The sequence below is a fragment of the Apus apus genome, chromosome 2, assembly GCF_020740795.1.
Source record: "Apus apus isolate bApuApu2 chromosome 2, bApuApu2.pri.cur, whole genome shotgun sequence".
NCBI classification, from domain to species: Eukaryota; Metazoa; Chordata; class Aves; order Apodiformes; family Apodidae; genus Apus; species Apus apus.
This window is the reverse complement of record NC_067283.1, coordinates 34,707,054-34,732,756: the sequence shown is the minus strand read 5'-3', so window position 1 is coordinate 34,732,756 and position 25,703 is coordinate 34,707,054. Positions and strand designations below refer to the sequence as shown.

The following is a 25,703-nucleotide window of genomic DNA, read 5'->3' as shown; positions in this document are numbered from 1 at the left end:
GTGCTGAGGGGTCGGGGGTGGGAGAAAGACTGTCAGAGCCGGATTAGTTTTATCTCGCTTGACACCGCGACTGCCGGACGCGGCCCGGGTCGGCGGGCGGGAGGAGCCGGGGATGCTGGTGAGGAGCGGACACGGGGCGCGGGCGTCCGGTAAGGCCCCGGCGGGGCGCTCCCTCGGCGGGCAGCCGCCGTCTAGGGAGGGGGCGAGGCAGCAGCAGCCCCCAGGAGCGGCCCCCGCGGTGGGTCCGCGGGCGCGGAGCTGCCCCGCGGCCGCTCGCCCTCCTTCCATTTCCTGATCCGGGGTCCGCGGCCCCGCGCGGTAATTGGCGCTGGCGGTCAGGTGGTGATGGGGTGGCGGGGGGTGCGGGGGTGTGTGTGCGTGTGTGTGTTGTGTGTGTTGTAGGCGCTCCAGGGGTGGGAAGAGAGGAAGGGAGGGGAGTGCGGCGGGGAAGGGCGGGGGGGGGGTGGGGGAAGCTGGAGGCCCAAACTTTGGCAGCAGCGAGCACTTGACAGCAGCGGGAGGGGGAGAGGGAGGGAGAGGAGGGGGGGGGAAGGGGAGGGGCCTCGCCGAGCCCAGAAAAACGACAACGCGAGAAAAATTAGTATTTTTGCACTTCACAAATTAATGACCATGAGTTCGTTTTTGATAAACTCCAACTACATCGAGCCCAAATTCCCTCCCTGCGAGGAGTACACGCAGCACAGCGGCAGCGCCGGCAGCTCCGCCAGCTACCACCCGCACCACCCGCACTCGCACGCCCCACCGCCGCCGCCGCCGCCGCCGCACCTGCACGCCGCACACCCGGGCCCGGCGCTGGGCGAGTACTTCCCGCGGTCGCGCCGGGAAGCGGGCTACCAGGCTCCCGCGGCGCCGCCGGGGCCGCCTCCCGAGGCTCTCTACCCCGCGCAGGCACCTTCCTACCCCCAGGCTCCCTACAGCTACAGCAGCGCTGGCAGCACCGCCCCGGGCCCCGAGCAGCCGCCCCCGGGGGCTTCTCCGCCGCCGCCCGCCAAGGGCCACCCCGGCCCGCCCCAGCCCCTGCTGCCAGGCCATGCCCTGCAGCGCCGGTGCGAAGCCGCCCCAGCCGCCGGGGCCGGCACTGGGGCCGGCTGCCCGCTCCTGCCCGACAAGAGCCTGCCCGGGCTGAAGGGGAAGGAGCCGGTGGTCTACCCCTGGATGAAGAAGATCCATGTGAGCACGGGTGAGTTGCCATTGCCCGGGGGGAGGTGGGGATGCGCCTGAAGAGGAGGGAAGGGGGGAGGGTGCTCCCGGGGCCGGGATGGCTCGTTGCGTGTGTGGCTTTTCTTTTTTTTTGTTTTGTTTTGTTTTGTTTTTTCCTCCTTCTCCCTCCGCGTTTCCTAATAATAATAATAAAAAAAAAAAAAAAGTGAGAAACCTTTTGTATCCGGGGTCCTTTATGAAAAGATTTACGAGACGCCAAACTGTTAGGGCAGTAATTATAGCCCCCATAAATTTAATTGCCCTGCAGTGGCTCTGGGCCATGTGTCTTTGAAGCTTTTCTTCTAACCCAAATGCCCATCACCATTTTTTATTGCTCCTCGATTGTCCCCACTGTCGATAGGCCGTGAAACAATTTTTCTTGCCGTTTATGTATCTTATGTGAGCCTGGTGTCAAGTTATTATATAATGATTATGTTCCATCGCTTTCCCCCCCTTCTCTCCCTTTCTTTCCCCTCCGCGTGTGTGTGTGTGATCCTGTGTGTGCACGTTTCAGTCAATCCCAATTACAACGGAGGGGAGCCCAAGAGGTCTCGCACTGCCTATACCAGACAGCAGGTTCTGGAGCTGGAGAAGGAGTTTCACTTCAACCGCTACCTGACCAGGAGGCGACGCATCGAGATCGCGCACACTCTCTGCCTCTCCGAGCGCCAGGTCAAGATCTGGTTCCAGAACAGGCGTATGAAGTGGAAGAAAGACCATAAACTGCCTAACACAAAGATGCGCTCCTCAAACCAGTCCACACTGAGCCAGCAGTCCAAAGCACAGACACAGGGCCACCCCCGTCCGCTCGATGGGGCTACACCCAACGCAGCCGCGCTATAAATACGTTTTGGGGTTTAAATATATATATAAACATATATATATATATATTTCCCTACCTATTGGGGTTTTCCAGAAGCCCCATGGTGGAGGCTGGCCCTTTGGACCAAACAACTGTGTAAAACAAAACAGGAGCAGGAAAGGAAGATGAGACGTGCCCAAGAAGGGGCACATGTTTAAACCAAAACCCGGACGATTGTCTACATTGTATATAGATAATGGTTCCATGCCCATCATTTTTTTTCTATTTATGGAAACGCTCTCTTGCCCTCGGTGTAAAAGAGGGCTGGATGCTGTCACGGACGAATTGTCTGTACCTAAGACGGACTCCTTTTTCTTGTCTTTTTGTTTTTCTTTTTTTTGGTTTGTTTTTCTTTTTTCCCCCTTCCTTGAGAACACTTTAAAAATAAAAGACGGTTAAGACAAAGCAAAGACCTCGTGAAACACTTGTGTAAGGTATTAACTTGAATATCGCTGTTCCGTGGCGTGTTCGTGGATTCCCGTGTGTTCGCGTGTGTGTGTGTGTGAGGGTGCACATACACGTATGCACACACCAGCACGAGAGAGAGGACGAACACGTCCATGGGAGGTTAAAGACTTACGAAAAACTTCCCCTCACGCTGTCTAAAGGAAAATGTTTTATGTATCAAAGGTAATTTAACTGGTTTTAAGTGTAGCCCCGCAGTAGCTGTGATCTATTAGTTTTTCTCCACGTTCCCTGTTGCATTTATTTAAAGAAATATTGCTATAAAAGTTGTTGCTGTTTTCATATTTGGCACCGTCTAAATCGTTTGGGTCCATGTACAATTTGTGGATTTTTGGTGTAATGTATAACAGTGCCAAATGCTGGTAATAAAGATAATTCTGTACAAAAGAATTAAACGCTTGAAACACAAGTCCACTCGGTGCTGCTTCATCCATCCTGTGGTTGACTGGTGTTGGCACCAGGAATGGAAAACAACGGTTTAATGTATTGTTTTAGCTTGGATTGATCTTGTCAATAAGGTAATAGTTGCTTTAAATATAGTGAAAAACCTCTTGACTCCTAATTGCCTGGCTGGAAAAACAAAACAAAATGGGCTATAGGACGAGGAAAGGTCTTGCTATTTTCTATAGGTGAGTGGTGCTCTCCTTAGCGGATTTACGGCAGGATTACTCCAGCTCTCCATGGTTGCCTCTACGCCTGTTTTCTGCTGCGTTACAGATAAACTGAGCTTCTACTGGGAGCCAATAAGCTCCCACGACGGGTTTTGCTGGAAGAAAAGTCACACATGCTCCCCATGATAACACTTTAAATCTTTAGCCAGTCGTGATTTATTCGTTCATTTTCGCCCCATTATGGTTTCTCAATTGGCTAGCACTTCTGAAGGGGAATACATGGGCGGTAACCTAAAGTTTCTCTGAGCTGCCTTTTCTGTTTCTGTTTCCTTTCGTTTTCTAATACTATTTCGAAATGTGCTGAGAAAACCTCAACAGAAACATGAATCTGGGTACAACTCCCGAGGTTTATTGACCGAGACTGTCGAAACGTTTGTGGCAAAATGGGGTTCAAGCGGTTCCAGCTCAGGCTGCGCATCTCGCTGCTTCCAGGCAGCTCAGGAGCGCAGGCAAAGGGGAGCTGATAATGGACAGTCTTGCTTAGGGCTTCTACAACAGAGAGTAGCACTGAGCAGGGTGGGAAAAGGCTTAGAAAGGAACTCGAGTGCTACCAAATCCTCCACGAAAAGCCTGAAGGCCAAGACTTATTATTTACCCAAATACATCTGAGAAGGATTTTTTAAAATCAATGCTTCTCTTATTGTGAGCGTGGCTGCCAGGACCAGGTGCACCATCACATCCTGGGTAAGGTAGCACCAGGCCCAAAGGTACTACCAGCATCCCTGCCTGGACAAGGAACGCAGATCATGCTGAAGAAAAATGTAACGTGCTACTGGCAGAGCACATCGGCATCAGAAAAGGGGTGGCTGAAATATGCTTAGTAAACAGTGCTGTCTCCAAACCTGACCAAGGCCTGAAAAGCGTGCTTCCACTCACATATCACTGTTTACTAAACCCTAAATTGCCAGCTCCATCCTTATAAAGGATGAACAAAATAGCTGCAAGTGAGGTAACTACTATCTGCAAGCGTGTAGCTCTTCTTTTTGTTCGTAGCTTGAGAATCCCTCAATATATTTAGAGCCAAAAGTAGCACAGCCGAGCAAAATTCCAGCTGAAATGTGTTAACCAGCGATGCAGGATTTCTTTAGTGTGCAGCCTATGCATATAAACCTGGTTTGCTCCCATTGTAAAGAGAAATGAAATCAAGCTGCAAATAGCAATTTTAGCGAGAATCATTAATCACCTCCTACAATAAATACTTCTTTGTGATTCAACAGCGGTTCTGAAAGCCATTCTCTTGGAAAAGTCTGTGAAGATGCGAAGGATTTTCCTGGAAAAAAAAAATGAAAGAAAAAAAAAAAAAAAAGAAGAAAAAAGAGTGGTCATGTGTAAAGATACAGCATCTTGGCTGTCTCCTAAAAAAATGTACACTTTCTTGCTGGAGGTGGAACCGCGGACTGCAAAATTCCTCATGGCCTATTATCGTCGTTTAAGGTAAATTTTCTTTTCCCCCCCCTCCTTATTCCTCTGCCTTTGCTGGGACCGGGACACTGCTCCCAGGCCGGGAGTCCTCTGCTCCCCCTCCGATACCTCCCGTCTTTATAATAACTTCGAAAATTACCGTCCAGTTTAAATTCTCGCATTGTGCTCCCTTTGCTAAGGCAACCGGGAGTTCACCGAGAGGACAAATTTTCTATCCCATTAATTGTTTTTTTTAGAGGAGCAGACTGACCCTTCAAACCCTTGACCTTTAAAGACAGTATTCTTTTTAATCCGGCACTTGGACCTAAATGTCTTTTTCAAACCCCCCCCCCCTCTCCCCGCCTCTCTCCTGGTGTCTCTCACACACAGATTTATCTGCTCTGGCCGCAAAGACGAGCGCGGCCCAAAACGCTGGAAGTGGAAGTTTGTCAATAATTCAAAGAAAGACCAAATCACCTCGGAGTCAATTTGCTGGCCGCAGGGAACGCCACGCCGTTAACCCCGGCACCCACCTCCCCTCCACCCACCAAGAAAAATGTTTCCCAGATCCCCCTCCTCGTTTCTCCTGCAGCTCTTGCTATACCTGGTGTTTTATTACACGGGGAACTCAGCTGTGACAAGCGCCTTGTGATATTTAATAACTAGAGCCGTCCTGTATTGGAGGATTACCCAATGCTGGGACCTTTTTTTTCTTTCTTTCTTTTTTTTTTTCTCTTTCAGGGTTCTTGCCGTCCCGTGGCCTTGTTTCCCAATGTTTGTAAACGAGGAAGGGGTGGGGGGGAGGCCTCACACAGGCAGAGAGATCTTGACAGGCTTGCCATGCAACTCCGGCCCCCCTCCCCCCGCCCTCCTGTTCCCCTCTTGCCCCGCTCTGGGGCCCGATCCGACCGGCCCCGGGCCCGCCCGCGGTTCCCACACCTCCGCCGGAGCCGGCCGGGCGGCCCCGGGGGCCCCAGCACGTCTCGGCCCCGGGGAGGAGGAGGAGGCTCTTGCCCGGTCCGGAGCCTCGGGGCCTGGCCGGGCGGCGGCAGGGTGGGACCACCCCTGGGGGTCTCTCCGGGGCCGTTCTCTCAGACGCGGGGGCCCAAGCCCGGCCCACACGGGTCCCGGCGGGACCAGGACTCCCCTCATGGGCAGAGGAAGTGCCGCGGCCGCCTCTCCCAGGCCCCGGACAGCCCGCCTGGCTCCGCCCGGGCCCGTAAGCAGGCAGTAGAGACCCGCGGAGGGCAGCCCGGGGGATGCTGCCCCTGACCCTCCTCTGTTACACGGGCAGCAGCTCTCAGAGCCACCTTTCATCCCCCTTCTCTGCAGACAATGAGGATCTGGGTTCAGCTGACTAATCTGGGGGGCTGGAGTGGCGGTGCTAAGCTGCCCCATCTCGCTTTACAGAGCGGGACAAACCCGTGTTATTAATGCCCAAGCACTCTCTCTAGAAACTGAGGAGCTGTCAAAGTCAGCAGAGATTAGGGGACCAAAGTACGAGGATCCCTGAGCTCACAGATAAAAGGTGTTGCGTCTGTTCTGGGGGAGATATTGAAATTTTAATCTTTAGGGTCACGTGACTCATTAAATAATTAATGCAGATAGTCAGGAATGGATCTGTGGCCGTCAGTCCTCACTAGGAGTGATTCTCTCAGAAGTGAAACTCAACTCCTTATTACTGGAGTTTTTTAATCTTTTTTTTTTTTTTGTGGTTTTTTTTTCCTTTAAAAAACCCACCTGATTTATCTTGAAAGATTCTAAACTTCTTAAGCAAGCAGTAGGGTCTGTGTTGGTAAGTAGGTAGTGTGTCTTTCTAGCTTGATTACTTTAATTGTTTGTGCTTGCTTTGTCTACTGAGCATTTGCTTAACAAGTTTAATATTTAGAAATGTTAAATCTTTGTTTTAGCTGCCTTGTGGTCACATTACGGCTTTTGGTGATTAAGTGTTACGGAGGCAAACACATTTGATAATGTTCTAATTCACACTGTGGAAGGCTGGGTGCCACAGTGCAGGAGGACCTGCTTTGTTCAATTTTCCTGGCGTTAATAAATCACTGGCTCCTAATGCAGGGCCAAAAAAGCAATGGAAAGGCAGTGAGCATTGTAAGGGAAAAGTCATGGACGGATTTCTCTATGACTCATTAGTCTGAACGATTTATGTACGAACTTAGAGTGCCGCAATGAATATTAGAGTTTGGGATAACAACAAATTTAAAAAAGAATGTCATAGCATTTGTAAAGTGCTTTATTTCTACTTAGCAACTCTTTCAAGAAGTAGCATAGTTTAAGGGATTGTAGAAGTGTAAAATACGGTAGCGTGACTTAATAGCTCCAAAATAAATAACAGAAAGTAGCTGGCACCATTTTCAGATGCATGCTCCATATTTAACACGAGTGGGGTAACCCAGTCACGACACTCTTGATCGATGATTATTGCCGTTTGTAACATGACTATTGATTAGGTATCAAAACGGCTAAGGTATGAGTTGGAGCCTAAAACGCCAGGGGGTTCCCCCTGTGCTATGGCCGAGTGGAGAGAAAGGTAGAGCTAAGAATAACCCCAAGCAGTAATGCCCGGGCTCCGCGATTACAGATGGAACTTCCCATTTTCTTTTGTGTTTGCCAGTAGATTTTAGCAGTCAGCGCTCTCAAATTTATGACACTGCAATAAACAGCTTAGTAGGCTATTATTGCACGATTTTATGTAGACTGGAGTTCAACACCAAATTTAAAATTATTAGAGTAATTATGGAACTACTAAATTACCAAAGCTAAGGCTCTTCTCGAAAAGATCTCCCAAGACAGACTTTATATTTCCAAGGCTCAGATGACAACCTTCCGCAACAACTGTGTTATTTAATTATTAGCATTTACGTTTACTGACAGTTCTAAGATGCTTTAGATGACTTTTATTAGCCAGAATGAATACGAGGGGTACATTATTATATCTGACAAATTCGTGTGTACACGTGATTCAGTAAGTGGCACGCGAATAATCTAGCTATTGTCTCTTAGGATTGTGCATTATTGTTTATTTTAGAGGGACAGAACTGGTCCAGGCTTTTTCTCTCCTTCAATGCCTTGCAGTGTGGGTTTGGGGAGAAAAAAAACAAAACAAACCAAAACAAAAAGGTTTTGGGCGCGATCCCGTTTCAGTGAGGTCAATTGTTAGTTACTTATTGAGCTAGTGGTGGCAGAATCGGGCCCCGGCCAACGGTTTGAATAAAAGCCCAACCACAATACGCCCCTCATTTAAACTGGAACTCTTTCCGAGTTTTATTCAGTAGAGATGAACACCACGAGTTGTGTTTAATGTCTGTTCTTGATTAAATGATCCTAAACAAAAGTTTCCCAGAGGAAAATAAAGCAGACATTCATGTAACAAGAGTTTGGAATGACAATATTTCCAAACACTTGGAGACAGAAGGCATAGCTGTCTACGGGAAAAAAAAAAAAAAAAAAAAAAGGCAAGGGAAAAAAAAAAAAAAGCCGAACCAACAACCACACGCTTTTATTTCTCAGCTCCCCCTGTTCTTCACCCGGGTGGGAACCCACGTTCCGCACCGGGAGCCCACGCCCGCTCCATCCCTGCCCGCCCCGCTCCGGGGCTCTCCCAGCGCACCCGGCAAACCATGTATTGCCTATGAAGAAACAAAATACCTCCCCCTGCACTCCCCGGTAAGGCACTGTTTGTTGCTTCTTTACAGGGAGCCCCGAAAAGAAGCCTCTGGGCTGGGGCAGTGGAAGTGGGAGCGCCTCAGCCCAACTCTGCGCAGCTGGAGGAGGTAAGAGCCGAGAAGCGGCCAGGCTGCTTTTGCGCCGATCGCAGCTGTAAGAAAGCCATTTGCCCAGTACCTGCATGCAGAGGAAGCCTACTGGAATGAGATTTTTGTTGTTGTTGTGAGAAATAGTTAACCTAGCTGGGTTGTTTCTTTCTTTCTTTTTTTTTCTTCTTCTTCTTCTTCTCTCTTTTTTTTTTTTTTTTTTTTCCCCCTGGAATGACTCTATTCATCTTCCGTGGGTGGTGAATGCGCGTGTCTGGACAGACAAAGAAGTGTACGGGACCTGAGTGATCGCCATCCTTATAAAGGCATTGGGGACAGGAAGGATGCAAAGTCATTTGAAGAGCGAAAGAGGCTGAGATTTTCTTTGTCCATTCTTAGCTCCTTCCCAAGTCAAAGGCGTAAGGCGAGGGAGAGCGGGTTGGAGCCATTTCGGTGTTGAATGGCTTATCGCGGCTTGTTTGTTTGCCTCCACCTCGAGGAGTTCCTCAGCCAAGTCCTGTAAACGCGGACGGTAGAAAACCTGATTTTTGTCTGAGTGCTGGCAGCAGAATGGATCGCGAATAAGTTTCGGGTGTTTGCCTGGCTTGGCCTGCTTTGAACCGGGCGGAGGTTCGTGTTTGGTGGTTCAGAGTTGCTGGAGTCCTTGATGCGCTTGGTCTTTTGGCAGGAGAAATGTAATGCTTTTCATAGTGACCATTTTCTTCTGCCGGCAGCCGAGAGGGGAGGATTACATAGAATTAACTCAAATTCCTGCTAGATTTACCTGCTTACTTTTGGACGCTGATGTACAATTAGTGTATTTTACTACCTTTTAAAAGCGGTCATAAATTACAGGACTACAAGGGCTCTTTGTGTTGGCTTAATGGGCTGCTTAAATCTTAACTACAAAAAGGCTCTGCAAATGTCTATTCAAGCTTGTGTTAGGAAATCAAAAGCGAAAATACGGTACGAAGGAACCTTCCTCCTGTAGCATGTGCCCATAGCATTGCGCGCAGAGATATTTGGGATTCCTAAACTGACCTAAACACTCGCAGACTCAGCTGATTCTGAGCAGAACTTTTCCCAAAAGGGCACAGCCGATAGTTCTATTCTTTTTATCTGCTTGGAAGTGATCAAAGACCAACTTTATCTCTATCAGACACACAGATGTAGGTAAACAGCTCTGCGTCCCAGCAGAATTCAAAGCTTTCTAGGAAGCGAGGAAATAAATACTCAGAATGTACGGTGATTCCCATTTCGTCTCCACATGGGAGTGACAGGCTTACCTCTTAGCAACTGGCATAAAAGTAAACTTGAAAGACAAGAAAAATTCTAAATCAAATTATATTGATAGTAACTTTAAATAGTATTAATGCTAAGAGTGGCTATTAATGCCAGAGCTGGCACAAAAAGTCTCTCCTAATGAAGGCACTTTATGAACTCAGGTCTGTTTGTTGTTACTGAGGCTGGAATTCCAGCTCAACTCGAAGCCATGTGTATAAAGCACAGAAAAATCAGTAGCAGACCTACTGATAAACTCCACATTTTTCTGCTAGAAACCGTGTTTAAGGTCTCCAAATCATCGAGGTAATAAAATACAGTGTTGAATGTCCAGGAACAAGGGGTTACGGAGGAAACCTAGCTTCTGCAACCCTCAAGATCATTTGAATTTGTATGTGAAAACTCTTAATCACGATAATGCAGCAAGGAAAGCTTTCTCCAAAATCGGCAGGAGGGAATAATTTTCAGCTGCGATCCAGGACAGCATAAACTTAGGCAGACTCCCCCTTCCGCCTTCCCAAAGCACACCCTGTGGAAGGTATTCACACGTCAAGAAGTTACTTTTCTAAAGAATTAATTAGTTTTCCCACTATATACACGAAGTTAATTGTTAAACAGTAGTTTTAGCATTAACTTGACCATTAATACTAATAAAGATGTTCATAGAAACAGGGGTTTTAAGCCAATAGCCATAGCTAGCGTTAAGGCATTTAAGTTGACTTATGATTGTGATTTATTGCTTTTGTAGTTTCTATTTGCCCAGGACTGTAACTTCTAAAGCCATCTTTCTGCTTTTGACGCAAGGCAGTCGATAACTTTTTACAACAGCCCCAAGAAAGTCTTGCTCTGCTTTTTTCCACATCTGCTCCATTCCCCATTAATTTCAGTTCCACTGTTGCAGAAGAACTTCTCTGTGTGTTTCTGTTATGGGATCTCAGCGCAAAGTATTTGAAAGAGTCGTGAATCCATCTCGAGTGACTATCAGCCTCGGTCTGTGTTGAGCACGAGAGCTGTGGAGATACCAGACGTGCTGAAAGTTACAGACTTGCCCATGTCGTGTGTGGCTAGTGCTTTCTATTTTTTTTTCACAGGCATATAGTTTTAGTCACAGTTCTTAGTGAGGGATAGTATATGTTTATACCCACTACTACCAGTTTAGTCCCTTCCACGTGAAAAACTGAAAATTCTTCCCTTGTTGTAAGACCACGTTGACTTTGCTGTAATGTCCACTACTACACATTGTTCCTGATGGGTTTAAATTCCGGTGGCCCAGTTTTACAACCCAAGAGAGTGTATATAAGGCTTGCCCATAACACTACAAATCAACTTTAAAAAGAAATCTCCTTCCATTGGGTTCAGTGAAGTGCAGGTGGAACAGTAAGAGGGGATAAGCAGTCAGCCGAAGTTTTCTCCGAGGTCCTGGGGGCTGGTGGTAAGATTGAGGCAAGGGTATGTGTATACTTCATGATGCAAAATGCTGGAGTCACAAAACCGGACCAAACACACGTGAAGAGCGTGAACTACCTGATTTTCTTTGATACCTTCCAGAAAAGTTATGTGAGTTTAGGGTTTCTTTTGTTTGTTTAGCTTATTGTGTCAATAACACAAATTAAACAATCTTGCAGGGAAGAGGTGGTGTATTCACACACAGGCGAAGCTGCCTGGCTCAAGGGCCGCATGCAACTTTGCTCCCTTATTTTTTTTCTTACTTTTTTTCCCGGTAGGAAGAGACCACCCCCTCCTCATTTTTTTTTTTTTTTTTTTTTTTTTAATTTTCATTGTTGGAAACCTATAATTTTGTGCATCACTCAAACTAGCTGTATAGGAAATGCGTAAGCAAGAGTTTAACAGCAAGGTCCCAAAAGGTTTTGCAAAATCAAGAGCCCCAGCAGTGGAGGAAGGTGTATGCTTCATAGTGTGTTACAAGGACAAAATTCAACTAGCCTCTTAGAAGAGACTCTTTTTTGCCTTTGTCAGGTAATTATAGGTCTTTTTAGTTTCTACAGGAGCCCTGATGTAGCGTGTGGGAGTTGAGCAACCTCTGTACAATGGCAGGGTAGAGGCGGCTGGGGGTGGGGGGAAGGCTGGTAATGGTCCCATTTAGAAGGTGGCTGGAAATAATAGTATTAAGATTTGAGCTTTCTTTAGGGGTTGCAGAGGACATGCGACGTGGAGCAGAGTGATGGGCCTGGGGAACAAATGCCGGTTAGTTAGGCTAAGTATCAAAGTGCAGCATAATCCCATATTATAAGAAGAACTCCTCTTACCTTCCTATGGGCTTTGTGTAAAGAAATATTGGTGTGGGAGGAAAAAGAATCAAGCGAATTTCCCCCCCGCCCGAGTCATCTGCATCTCTTGAATCCCCCCCCCCCCCCTCCTTCCCCCCCCCCTTCAAACTCTTCTTTAACATATTGGGTTAAGGCTTTAAAAAGCGAAGGCTCGCGCTAAGAAACCCTGTTCCTTCAATGATTCCCTATTTCAAATAAAAGGATTTAAGTTGACGTATGACCACGTGAGCACATAATACAGCGCATTATTGTGGCATTTGGAGTGGAGACCCGGTCTGGCTCCGTCTGCGATTACGCTTTTCCAGTTTCTGTTCAGAGCAAGCACTGCTTTTTATTATTTTTTTTTTTTCCTCCTGCCCCCATCACCGTCCCCGCAAGAGCTGCCCATTTCGCTGACAGCTTTCGTTCCTTATGGAAAGGTTATTGTCGAGCCGAGAGGACGAAATGCTTCGTTAGAAAGGATGGATTTTATTTTAAGGTATTTCCGTTGATTGTTCATTTATGTGGTGAGTTATTGCTGTTCGAGGCAAAGGTCAGTAGCAGAGGCTAGTAAGAGTGCGTGTGTGTGCGTGCGGGTGTGTGTGCACCCGGAGCCAGGCTGCTTCCCCCTTTGTTTCAATTTGCTGCGGTAAATATTCAACTCTCCCCTCACAGCGAGCAGAGCAGGGAGAGTTTGCTTCTTTATTTATTTTTCTCCATAGAGATCCCACACTGCTGTTGATGGCCAGCTGCCTCCGCTCCAGCCCCTCGATTGCCATCTTATCATTATTTATGATCGGCTGGAGACGGAAAGCCTTTTTTATTGTCGTGTTTGGATTTTACCTCCCCCCGCAGCACCTTAATTTAATTTTATTATTTTATTTTATGCTATTTTATTTGTGTGTTTATGTATTTGGGGAAGTTGGAGAAAACGATGCGGGGGGTAGGGGGATGCTCCTCGGTCGGGGTCGTGCTCGAGTGTGCGACGGCGGCGGTTGTTGTTTTATGGGTGTTTGTTCGGCCGCTGCCGCTTCGTAAATCGATGAGTACGCGATCGTGCTGCCATTTTATTTATGATGCTTTAGTGGTACTTTGTTTCCCCTGCGCGGAGGACTGCATGTGCACTCAGCTCTGTGGTAAAGCTTCCCCTTCCCAAAAGAGCCAAGGGGCTCCCCTTTATTTCTCCGCGGTGGGAAAGAGCAGAGCCAAGGGCCGGCCATGGCTTCTAACAATAAATCAGCCTTGGAAATGTGGGATGTTTTTTTTTTCTCTTTCTCTCTGAGTGGGGATCTGGAAAGCGAGAGTAGAAAGTGTAAGAGTGGAAAATATCTTCTAGAAGAACATACACCAGTCCGAAATTCATATCTATACTGTCGTGTATAGAAATAGTTATATATTAATGGGAGCAAAAGTATGTAAATACTGGCATATACTTATAAATATGTGTGTGTAGCTATATGTAAGGAATGCACTTTAAATAACGAGAATGAAAGATTACTTGGCTAACCAAGGAGGGCAAAATGCTATATAAAACGACATTTCCCCATCGTGTCCCGGTTTTGGGAAAGGTCGGATTTCTGGGGCTCGCTGTCCTCCAGTTCTATCGGCGCCTCTCGCCTATTCCTGCTGTACCGTTTCGTGCCCAATTACAAGGTGCTTGTGATTACTCATCTTCTAAGGGGTCAGAAAGAAAGGTGGAAAAGGGAACGACGATAAAAACTCCACTGAAAACAAACAAAAGGTTATTTCCACTGCGAGCTAATCGCTGCCGTTCTGCAGAGACCTGCAGGACAGAGGTGTCTGGGCCGGTTTCTACTCTTTAAGCCTCTGTCAGAGCAGAACTGACCCAAATAAATGCTATTTTCCCTTCTCGACATACTGAAGCACGTTGTCCGTTCTTAGTCCCGGTTGCTCGCTCTCTTCGGCGAGAGGAGGAAAGTTGTTTCTCACTCAGCTGTGTGTCTAAAAGCCAAGTCTGGTTTTGCCGTATTTTGAAATGGGCCAAAACGCACCTCAAAAATACAGTGCAAGCTTTAATTGCAGCTCAATTACTTGGCAGTGTTTCCTCTGATTTATGACCCAGTTCGGATGCATATTGACCCAGTTAAAACAGTCATAAATAATACAGTCCAGCTCTAGAGCAAAAGAAAGCAAGAGGAGTTTTGGAGGAGAGGTGGACTTCGGTGAGTTGTGTAAATAACCTCAGTCTGCTGAGCAAATAGCAGGGAGTCTGTTGCCATTCTTTAGTGTTAGATAATATAAACAATAAATCAGATTAACCATGGCTTACTTCGATAGTCCAGTCCTTCTCTAGGGCAGATAATATCCCCTCCTAACTCTCTGACGAGACTTGGACAGGCACCACTTCCAGAATTGGTCCCATGCTCCAGCAACATCCCTTCATGCTATTTCATCCCTAAGAGATCCCCCCAAATCAGCTTTGAATTATGGTGCTGTCTGCTTCCATTTCGGAGCATCCAAGGACAAAGCGCTTTACAGACATAATTTTATTACGAAACTAAGAGTAATTCCATGAAAGGGGGGAGTCCCGCAGAGTGGAACCCTTCGGGAAGAAGAAGCATCTTATTTCAGACCCGGGAATGAGCCCTAAACGCTGCCGGTCTCTCCCGGAGTTGAGCCCTATCGCTCTCGGCGGAATAGAGCAGAAAGAAAATATTCGGCCTCTGGGAGGGAAAGACAGATAAAAGCAGCGGGGATCTGTGCTTTGGGACACTTATTCCGACATCATAGGAGACATTAAAAAAAATAATCATCTTCTCATGTTTAGAATGACCTCTTTGGGGAGAGAGGGGGCGTGGGGAAACGGAACTAATAGGCGAAATCTCGCAAAATACTCTTTGCAGGCATTAAGGCGAATGGAGGAAACACTTCACTATTCCTATGAACCACTTTGGTTCTCACGATTAAAGTCTCTAGCAAACTCCTCCAGTTTTAAAAAGACCTCCTCCCTCCTTCCCCGTCCCAGCTCTTAAATACAGACATGTAGTCAGAATATACCGCTGGAGATCGCTTCAAAGTTTAAACGCGCTCCTAGAAAAAGATGGCCCAGGCTTTCGGCAGGGCTCCCCAAATCGGCAGCTCCCCGGCGTTTGCAGGTTCCTGCAGTCCCCAGCTCTCTCTCCCTTGCCAAATCCTTCTCTCCAGTCCCGGGAGCTCCGTCGGGGCGCAGCGCTGCCTCTCGCGATTTGGTCGGGCAAGAGGGCGAATGGCAGATCAGCAGTTTCAGAAGAAAGTGTGGGGTTGATTATTGACTAAAAAGACTTTTTTTTTTCCTTTTTTCCTTTTTTTTTTTTTTTTTTTTTCCTTCCCATGCTACATTCAAGGGATTGTTTGAAGCAAAACGCATACGCGGGATTTTTGCTTCTCCTCTCCTCCTACGCTGCCCGCTTCCCCTTTCATGTGGTGCCTTCTCACTTATGCCATAAGGAGCAAGTGTTTTCTGTTTTAGTGCTCTGTTTACAGCTTTGGTGCATGAAGTCATAAATCTTGCATAGCCATAAATGACAAAAACCATTGGTATGCGTAAGAGGCCACCCCAGCCTTATAGTGCTTTTTATTTCTCGCTTCCCCCTCGCTTTGTTTGTGCTTTAAGATGACGCCGGGTTCCCTCGTGCTTTAAAAGAGCTAGTTATAATTTTTATGCCTTAATTAACGAAGTAACGTCAAATTTACACCTAGGCACTATTCGGAGCCGCCGCGTCATGCACAGAGTCCATACCGTCTGCCAAGAGGGACAGGGGCTGCAACTTAACTTTAAAGTTGTCGTTTGCACTGTCGCTGACGTCCTTCTGTTGCAGGGAAAGATGTGGGGGGGACACCGTCACCCCCAGACCCGGGGGGCTGAAAAACGAGGCGCGCCTTTCCCAGAGCTGCCGAGGCGCGGGGGGCAAGGGCGGGCTGTGCGGCGCCGGGCCCGCGCCCAGGCGGGGCTGCATCCCAGGCGTCCTCAACGGGGGGCTGCGGGCACCCCGACACGCCTACGCTGCACATGTGTGCATGTGTGAGCGCCTCTGTGCCCGTCCTGGGCGCTGGGGATATTTGGGGGGCGGGGGGGAATCTGTGGGTACATCTGTGTGTGTGCGCGCTCACGCATGCATGAGTTAGTCATTAGTAACTCTAATGATTTCCAGCGTGGCTCTGAAAGCATTGCCCAGAGCGGGGAACCTGGTGGGCTTCTGTTGACTCTCCGGACCCAACCCCGGCTCTCCGGGCTTTGCTCCCCTCCCCGGGACTCAGCCAGGGCTTTGCGGGGCTCCCTGCCGTGGGGAGCGACAGAGGGGCTATTCCGCAGCCTCCCCCTAAGCCCACCGGTAAGAGGGACAAAACCAGCCCCCCTCCAGCAGCACCCTCTGAGGCTGGTGAGAGCGACCCTTTGTGAGCGCCGTTTGTCTTCATTAGCATAATTTTCCTGGACTTTGGTGACGCCCGGGTGGGGGGGCGCACTCCTTCACCGCCGCGCTCCTCTGCTCCCTCCCCAGCCCCCACCCTGCCCCAGGCTTCCCCAGGCGGTCGCCTTTCTTTCTTCCTTCCCTTTCTTTTTTTTTTTTTTTTTCCCCCCTTTTTTTTTTTTTCTTTTTTTTTTTTCCCCTCCACTCCCCCAAACCCCTCTTTCTCCTTTCCTCTTTCTCCTTCCCTTCCCAGAGCAGCACTCGGAAACATCCTCGTCCTCCGTGCCCCGCGCAGGGGGACCTCGGCACGCCAGGGACCGGGGTCGGGGCAGGGTGGGCAGCCTGGAGCGGGAGCGGAGCGGGGGAAGCGGGTGTTTGGAGCAACCGTCCCCATCCCTTGCGGGGCAGGGTTCACCTCTCCCGACCGGGGGGTGCCGGGTGCGGAGGAGCTGAACTGGTGCTCACCCGCCGCCTCAGCGACCGGGGACCGGGCTGGAGCAGACAGCCCCCCTACTCCCTGGGTTGTGTCGCCTCAAAAAAAAAAAAAAAAAAAAAAAAAAAAAAAAAAAAAAAAGGAAAAAAAAGAGAGAGAGAGAGAGCGCGAGCATGCTGGCTTCCGCCTCAGTCGTCAGAAGTTAAGGTAAGCAGGCCACAAATACGCTGCTATCAGTCGCGAATGGCGGAGTTTATGTCCCAGTGATTTATGACCGTAGACTTAAATGTCGGTTCAAGAAGAGTTCACAAGCTGGGGCTTCCTTCCAGGCAGTGACTGATACCCTTACACTTCGTGTTCAGGCAGCTCTCTCTTCTCTCTTTCCCCCCAACCCCCCTACCCTCTCTCTACTTTGTCTTTATCTTTCAGGAAATCTTTCAGGGGGGCTGCCTGGTTTTCAGTCCTATAGTCAGAGTTTGGGTCTCGGCTGGGAGTTACAGGGCGAAGATCTGGTGTGCCCGGGAAGGGGGGAGGCGGGGGGAAGGAGAGGGAAGGGGAGAGCTGAAGTGGGGAGTGGGGGACACGAGAGGGACTTGCCTCCCCAGGCAACTTTCTTTTGCTGTCTCCGGGCTGTCTGTGTGGGGAGTGAGAAGCTGGTAAAGGGCAAGAGAAACGTATTGATCAAAAGGAGATGGAGCTGGTTAAATGGGCACTGGAAAAACCGGGGGCCCGTGTGTGTTTGAGACCGAGCCTTTTGTCTCCGAGGGGGACAGGAGAGCTATTCCTATCCCAGGCACCGGCTGGGGTGGCAAACTTTCTCTGCCTCCTGTCTCGTTTGGGCTCTGTTATTATCGTGATCATTATCGCTCTTAATCCCGCTATTCCCGCTTTCTCCAGGAATGGCCGGGCGCTCCTCAGGTTGCTCTTGCTTCTCTATAACTTTGTAGGAAGTGATTAACTTGGCGAAGCCAAAGGCGGGAGCTATTTTTTTTTTTCCCCTTGTTGGCAAGCAGCCGAAGGTTCAGTAACATTTTGCCTTCCGAGTAAAGTTGCCTGTTGGTTGTGGGAAGGCGGCTGTGGGACCAGTCCGCTCCGCTTGCCCGCTCTGCGCTGCCAGTCCCGCCCGAGCCAGGGAACTTCCAAGCGCCATGGGGAAGGCGAAATATTTGATGTCGCGACAGTAAAAGGCGTTTGTCTTTGTAATAATCACCGCTGGTTCGTTATTTCCTCTTTCTTCTCTGGTAGTGGTGTCTATATTCTCTCTTTCAAAGGAATGGAGAAAAATCACACCAGGCCTCGATAACATCAGGAAGGAGAGGCGAGGAGCTGGAAATCGTGTGCGCGCCTCAGATCTCCATCGGTTTATTAGCATAATAACATTAAAAGAGCTTGATTAGTGCAATAACAGGGTAGCCTCTCTGCCGTAGGTGTGTTACCTTAATTTTGTTACGATCTAACAAAGGGAATACTGTCTTCTAAGAACTTGTGTAACTTGAAAGGCGAAGAATTAGCTCGTTTGGTGCATATGTTGTGTAAGGCTTTTCGCCCCTAAGCATTTGTCCTCGTTAGATGTTGAAAGGGGGGGTGGGGTGGGGGGGGGAGATATCCAGCTGCTTAAGTACAGGGAAAGTGGCAAAAGAAACGAGAGCTCTTCTGGTCCAAAAAGACGTGGCTGTTTGTCAGCAAGGGGGTAGGGGGACACTGAGGAACACACTTCAATTTCTGAGAACAGTGCCAGTGCGTGTGGAAAGAGTGCCTAGACAGGAGATTACACACAGGTCTCCTCTCATTAATGCAGGGGATTATTTAAATTGTTATTTTCAGGCAGGTAACCAGTAGACTTTAATCTGGAAAAAAAATAATAATGCCGGAAAGAAAGAAGGACAGAGGGGGGGGAAATAAGGTGAGGGGGGAGGGATGTGGGTGGGATGGGGAAGAAAGGGATTCGCCTGGGCAGGAGAAGCATTCTCTGGGTTTGTGTCCACCCTCTCGCCAGCCAAGTGACCCTCATACATCAAATTACATAGCAGTTTCCAAGACAGAACCTATTATCGCTAAGTTGGAAGGAAAGTTCAAGCCGTGGTCATGGAGATGAACGCTGGTTTTTCAGGTTCCCGGTGTGTTTTTTTTCCCCCAATCCATCATGTTTTAACAGGTAGGATCTGGCTGATTCCACGAAAAGTCAGTGTCTTGACAATAACTGCTGAAAAAAACAAACCAACAGCCGCTCAAGCCCCCGACTTGCCCCTGCTGGCCTTGCTGAAGGGGCTTCGCGCTGCTCCGGGTGCTGCTGGGACTCCGGACCAGTTAGCGGGTGGGAGGCGGGCTCGGGGGCTGCGTGGGGTATCCGCAGCCCGGCTGCAGGGCCGAGCGGGAGTCACTGCGGTCGGCGGCGGAGGCTCGCCCCGGCAGAAACCGCTGCTACCCGGATGCCTGACCCGGGCGGCTCGGGGTGGTGTGAGAGCACGGAGGGGAGCAGGCGCTGGCTTTGTTTATTTCCCTATCGCGCATTTCATAGACAAGCCAAAATCTGTCACTTGGGAGTGCGGTGTGTAAATATTCCTGGCTAGGAAACCTTTCCACCCTGCTCCTGCCCCCTGCCACACGTAGACATGAACAATCTCATGTATTTCTTTGAAGTTGTATGGAGAGCCGTAACCTGGAGAGAAAGGCTAAAAACAAAACATCGCTGGTTACAGGACGCGGTTTGATCCTAGAGCTGGAGAGAAGGAACAGCCCAGCCCCTGACATTACCTATTCCTCGATCACCGTTATCTCGGAGACTGGTATTAAAACAGCCTCTTGGTGATAAACGATCAGCCCCCTTGCCATGTGGTGCCCTGCTCTGTTTCTTCAGAAGAAAGAAAGAAAGGAAGAAAAACCCTAGAAAGCCCCTATCCTGATGCAGGAAAGCACATATTTGTAGCTGCCAGTAAATCCAGGCAGCTTTTATATCGAAATGCTCTGCGCCTGAGGCCAAGTCATGCTGCTAAATATTGCTGACCACTTTTTCTTTTATGGCTTTCATGTCACTTAGCTATTGAAAGTAAGATGGATTTGTACCATTTCTTCACCCTGCTCTGCTCTCCCCACACCCCAGGTCTGCCCAGAGAGGCCATTGGAGGAAGAGTGCCACGTGACAGAGGGGTGCCAATGTTATTCTCCAAGGGTGTCAAGACCCTGTCAGTTTGCGAAATAAATATTGGGAAACAACGAAATGCAAAAAGCGACCTACTACGACAGCTCTGCAATCTATGGTGCCTACCCCTACCAAGGAGCAAATGGTTTCACTTATAATGCGAGTCAGCAGCAATATCCTCCATCTTCATCACTTGTGGAAACTGAGTACCACCGCCCTGCGTGCTCACTCCAGTCCCCCAGCAGCTCTGTGTCCCACCACAAGACCAATGACATCAGTGAGAGTTGCATGAGGACCCTCCCCAGCCAGCCTCTGCAGCCCCCTGGCCTCGCTGACCCACAGGCCCCACCACAGCCGCCTCCGGCCCAGCAGGCACAACCTCCTCCTCCATCCTCCACCTCACCATCTCAAAATGCCAGCAGCAACCCTGCCTCAGCCAACCCCACCAAGAGCCCAGCTCTTAACTCGCCCACCATGTCCAAACAGATATTCCCATGGATGAAAGAGTCTCGGCAAAACACAAAACAGAAAAACAGCAGTTCCAGTTCAGGTATGATCCATGCTTCCCTCTCTCCCTGGGTATCCCTGGGCTGGTCATGCATCTAGCAGGGAGAAGGGCAGCCCTGCCCATCTTCACTTCGGGGAGGGAAGGGAAGGAGGGGGCTTTTTTCCTTGCTGATTTGACTCCCTAGAACTTTTGGAAAGGGGTTGCCACCACTTGTAAGGGGACCTCAGTGAGCAAACCAGCCGTTGTAAAACTTTCCAGCCTTGAAGGATGGGTCCAAAGTGATTTAGTTTCCTACTGACTAAACCACTTGCACCCTCCTGCATCTATTGCATTTCCTATGTAAGCCCTCCTTCAGTAAATCATGTTAGTGTGGAGCGGCCCAGGCCTTAAGCCAGAGGCCTGTCCTGAGTACTTTGTTGGCATGGTGCTGTTAGATTAATAAGACAGTGACCTATCTCTACTGAAGTGTAACAGGAATAAAATAGCTCATAATAACAAACAGGCAGGATCAATGCCCTGCATACAGTCAGAACTTCTTCCTATTTTAGCAAGTTGATTGGCAAAGTTATAAGCCTGGTAAACAAAAATCATTCTCAAGTGCCATAAACTTCAACCCATAAAATATTATTTGAGGAATGGAAGTGTATATTAATGCTGTTATTACTCCAGGAACCCAAATAGATAACATCACTGCTAGCTCCAATGCCCAGGAGTTGAGCTTATATTAACCTCTTCCTCTTTTTTTCTTAAATGTGCCTTGGAAACAGAACCCAAAACTTTAGCAAATGTCTTTGCCATTCTGCTTTTTAAAGCCCTGGTAACATTACTGTTTACAGCCTGTCATATAATGTATGATTTTATTAAAAAGCAGTAACATTTAAATATGTCTGTATGCCACTGCACAAACCTAGCCACTCTGTTCTTACATGTATTATACTTCCCAATCACTACCATATGTTCATGCTATACATTAGACATGATAGAAACACTGTACTATCAATTTTATGCTTATATATTATCATGTTATATTGTAGCTACCTAACTTTCAAGCATCTCCAGCTGATGTGTATGTATCAGGTTTTTTTCAGAAAAGGAGGGCTGCAGGTCTTTACTGTAATGGAGAACAGCTAGTTCTTGAAGACCCTGATCCCACTACATTAGCAGAGACATAAGTTCACCTTCAGAGTTTCTAAACCGCACTGTATTTCCCTGAACCTTTCTTAATTCTTTAGGCAAAGCTCAAGATATATGTTGGTATTCTTAAAGGAAGCAAGTATACTCATATAGTGATACTAACAAGGTGAAAGAAATCTGTTGAGGATTGTAGCTTGGTACAACTGAGCTCAAGTCATGGGGGAGTACTCACTGCACATGTGGGCATCCATTTCATGTCCACGAGTTGGACTCTTCAGGTGCTGGTGTTGTTGGCCATTGTCTCTGGTTGCCGTGTCGGGTTCGCCATGCTGATTGTGTTCTTTGTGTGATTTACATAGGTGAGAGTTGTGCTGGTGATAAAAGCCCCCCAGGGCAAGCCTCCTCTAAGCGAGCCCGTACAGCTTACACAAGTGCCCAGCTGGTAGAACTGGAAAAGGAGTTCCACTTCAATAGATACCTTTGCAGGCCACGAAGGGTAGAGATGGCTAATTTGCTCAATCTCACAGAAAGACAGATCAAAATCTGGTTTCAGAACCGCAGAATGAAATACAAAAAGGATCAAAAGGGCAAGGGCATGATGACCTCTTCAGGAGGACAGTCCCCAAGCAGAAGCCCTGTCCCTCCAGCTGCTGGAGGATATCTAAACTCTATGCATTCTTTAGTAAACAGTGTCCCCTACGAGCCCCAGTCACCTCCGCCATTTAACAAGCCTCATCAAAACACCTATGGCATCCCTGCATCGTATACCACTCCTCTTAATAATTGCCCACCTCCTCAAAAGAGATACACGGGGACGGCAGCTGTGACACCTGAATATGATACTCATCCTCTTCAAGGCAATGGTTATGGGAATCCACATTTACAGGGAAGCCCCGTCTATGTAGGGGGCAACTACGTGGAGACCATGACCAATTCTGGGCCTTCCATCTTCGGTCTAACTCATCTCCCTCATCCTCCCTCTGCCAACATGGACTACAGCGGGGCTGGGCCAATGGCCAACAATCACCACCATGGACCTTGTGATCCGCACCCAACATACACAGACCTTACCGCTCACCATCCTTCTCAGGGAAGAATTCAGGAAGCGCCCAAACTCACCCATCTGTAAGAGACAGGAGTCACTAAGTGGAATACCGAGCCCCCAACTTTTGGAAAGTACTCAGCCCTTCCCTTCTCTCCCTCCTCCCCTTGCCTTGTGCCCTCCCTTCCTTGTTTCTTTTGTTCGTTATGGTTTGTTTTGTTTCCTTTGGTAAAAGCGTTTTCTAGTTTATGTGACGTAGCAATATTTGTTGCTTGAATTGCTCTATAGTTTCAGTAGTGGATATTTATCTTCTTGAACTGTAGCCTTGTGTCTCACTTTGGGAGTATGCAGAGGCTTTATACTTTACCTTCTACACTTTTATCAAAACAGGGTATATGAACAAATTTTCTATAAAAGGAATTCTTAAATGTGAATTTGTTCGTACATGATTGATCCCACGGGGAAGCAATTTTTTTTATTGCACTTCTTTTAAATAGCGAGAAAGACATCAAAAGCGCTTGGACAGGGACTCCCTGGACAATTATTAATACGTGTAAGTCTTTCAATGTGTGTATGCTGGTGAACATTCAGATTTATTTATTTTTTTTTTTTTGTTGCAAACATTTGAATAATCTAAGTGTTTAAAATTTTATTTATCCCCATTTGTTCATATTTATATATATATATTAAAAAATCTGTACCCTGAATATTCAGGAAGTATTTACCTGGCCATATGTTAGATGGCACACGTAGGAAATATCATTTGAAAGGAAACTATAACTCCTTTTATTAAAAATGGTGGTGATGATGATGATGACGATGCAATAAAATCTGGGAAAAAAGATCACGGTTTGAATAATTTATGCTTGTACCATCCAGCTAGGTGGAAAGCGTGTGAAGCTGAAAAGGCTAGATTTGTTTTGAAAGTTATACATTCCTTGCTGCTCAAGTTCTGAAAAAATAAAAAAATAAAGTTTTTATTCTGAATAATAAAGAGTTAAGAACATGTTCTTCGCAGCTCAAGGGAAGGGAGAGCCCTTCATGACGTGGGGAGTTGGGAAACTCGTCTGTAAACTCCAACGAGGATCCGCTCGCCCACCCGAGGGCCCCGCAATGCCTTTTCAGCATTTCATAGGCAGGGAGACGGATTTTTTTTTTCCCCCCTTTTTTTTTCTTTCCCCCCCCTCAGCGGCATTTCAGGCCCGCTCCCCGCCTCTTCCCGCGCCCGCTGCGCGTGGGCACCAGGGCCCCCCCGCTCCCCGCCTCAGGGCTCCGGTGGGGGGACCGACCGCGGAGCACCTGGGGAGTGTGTGTGTGTGTGTATGTACGAGTGTGAAGCACATGGGAGCAGAGCTCAGGATAAAGCCCTGCGTGGGCGCGGACGCGGAGGGGCCGCCTCGCCCCTGGGCTGGCCCCGTGGGGAGGGAGGGGGTGGCGGGCGGCGGCACTTGGGAGCAAGAGTGGGCGAGCGGGCCCGCGGCCAGACCCCAATCCCGGCTGGGGATGCCGAGCTGCTGCCCCCGGGCACCACGGCTCCTTCCGCCCGCCACCCCTGCAGCCGTTTTTTCCTTTTTCCTTAAAGAAATTGATTTTTTTTTCCCCTTTTAAGAAAAAAAAATAATATTTTATTTTATTTTGGGCTTGTTTCATTTTTGCTGACCCGCCTTCCCTCCCCACCGCAGCCTGAAGCTGTGGGGGAGGGGAGCCTTGCGCTCCCTCTCTTCTGGCGGGGGTGTGGATAAGTGTGTGTGTCAGTGCATGTATGTATCTGTGTGCATGGGGGGGGGGAGGAAGCACACGGTACTGCAGAAGAGACTGTTCCTGCCCCAAATGGGCACCGGCGGGGGTCTCCTGGCCGAACCGGTTAGGGGTGAAAGGCAGAAACCCGCAAGCATGTGCTTAAATCTGATTTTATTTATTTTCATGCCAAATGTCCGTAGATTTTAGATTGAAATTTGAAAGATAAATCAAAATGGACCTTAATAGACTAGGTAAAATATACCTCTGCACGTTTATAAAGACATATTCCTATGCTGTGTAGATAATAACGCACGCTGTTCACCATCTGTATCTTTTAGAGCACAGAAAAAAAATGTCGCCATTTTGGTCTCATGCTGAAATACTATTAATCTTTGGGCTTTATCTTGTTCCCAGAACTAGCCTTGCCTAATGCTGAAACATTGTCATGCATCCATGAATCTGTGTAGACCTTTTCTGGGTAAATAGATAAAGAATATTCAGTCAAAGAAAGGGGTTGCAAATATATTTATACGGTGCTGGTTATTGTATATGTATAGATATGTAACCGTGGAAGGAAAGGTTATGGAGTCTGATATTTTAATTGGAATCGGATTATTACCCAATACGGACCAACCACTGATTATTATTTTGTAGGGGAAGGAAGCATTTTTTCAACATTGCAAGAGATTGTTCGTTTCAAATGAGAGCCCGTATCAAATTCAGGCCGGGCCCCCACCCCTCGGATTAGTTAGATTAGGTACAACAAAAGGTAACGGTACAAACGATAATTCATAACTGCGTGGCTCCTTTAGCATCACGAATTACATTTAAGAAAATTTTCAGCGAGAAAGAATTTGGCGTTTCACCCCCCTCTCACTCCGAAGCAAGAAAAATAGGCACGATTTTGCCCCCTTCTTTCCAGAAAACGTACTCAACCCCTTCTTCGGAGCCTGTAGGTTGCAAATAATAATTTGTATTTTTGCATTCAAGATTAACCAGATTAAAAGATCCCTCTGGAGGCAAAAGTAATTGATTTGCCCAAGAATTTCGCTTCCCCTCTCCAAAGGTTTTGTTCCAGGTGGTTTTTGTATTAGACTGACCACAAGAAACAAATGTGCAGAATAGAGACACCCACACAGGTTTTACTCACAAAGCCTGGTTAAAGTCCAAACCTCTCTCTTTTATTATTTGTCATCCTGCTGTTAATCCCAATATTTTCCAGAGGGAGGAAAAAAATTAAAGAAAAGAAAAAGAAAATCCCGACCCCAAGGTAGACACTGAGAAACAAAATACAACCGGACTTTTCCCACAAGCAGCCCAGTCCTCTGCCAGCATATTTTAAAAGCAGCTTTTTTCCTTGTTT

At 47.9% G+C, this 25,703-nt stretch overlaps 2 protein-coding genes across 3 annotated transcripts; both read left to right on the top strand.

Annotated features, from left to right (window-relative positions):
* The first annotated feature begins 552 nt into the window (after positions 1-552).
* Positions 553-2,957, top strand: HOXA4 (homeobox A4). The gene is made up of 2 exons (XM_051609162.1): positions 553-1,201; positions 1,736-2,957. Exons 1-2 carry the CDS (start codon positions 625-627, stop codon positions 2,062-2,064), a joined length of 906 nt encoding a protein of 301 aa, XP_051465122.1. The 5' UTR covers positions 553-624; the 3' UTR covers positions 2,065-2,957.
* A 1,554-nt stretch (positions 2,958-4,511) lies between these two features.
* On the top strand, positions 4,512-23,766 carry HOXA3 (homeobox A3). Of its 2 annotated transcripts, XM_051609160.1 has the most exons (4): positions 4,512-4,653; positions 8,331-8,408; positions 19,878-20,466; positions 21,918-23,766. In XM_051609160.1, exons 3-4 carry the CDS (start codon positions 19,995-19,997, stop codon positions 22,685-22,687), a joined length of 1,242 nt encoding a protein of 413 aa, XP_051465120.1. In that variant the 5' UTR covers positions 4,512-4,653; positions 8,331-8,408; positions 19,878-19,994; the 3' UTR covers positions 22,688-23,766. The 2 variants fall into 2 exon arrangements, with proteins under 2 accessions (XP_051465120.1, XP_051465121.1); XM_051609161.1 differs by lacking the exons at positions 4,512-4,653; positions 8,331-8,408 and adding an exon at positions 12,216-12,434.
* Positions 23,767-25,703: the final 1,937 nt, after the last annotated feature.

Bases quoted from the DNA above. Each gene is read 5' to 3' on its own strand.
- HOXA3 (XM_051609160.1), top strand. From the start codon at position 19,995: ATGCAAAAAGCGACCTACTACGACAGCTCTGCAATCTATGGTGCCTAC. The intron at 20,467-21,917 runs GTATGATCCATG...TGATTTACATAG, and splicing joins AAACAGCAGTTCCAGTTCAG to GTGAGAGTTGTGCTGGTGAT.
- HOXA4 (XM_051609162.1), top strand. From the start codon at position 625: ATGACCATGAGTTCGTTTTTGATAAACTCCAACTACATCGAGCCCAAA. The intron at 1,202-1,735 runs GTGAGTTGCCAT...TGCACGTTTCAG, and splicing joins GAAGATCCATGTGAGCACGG to TCAATCCCAATTACAACGGA.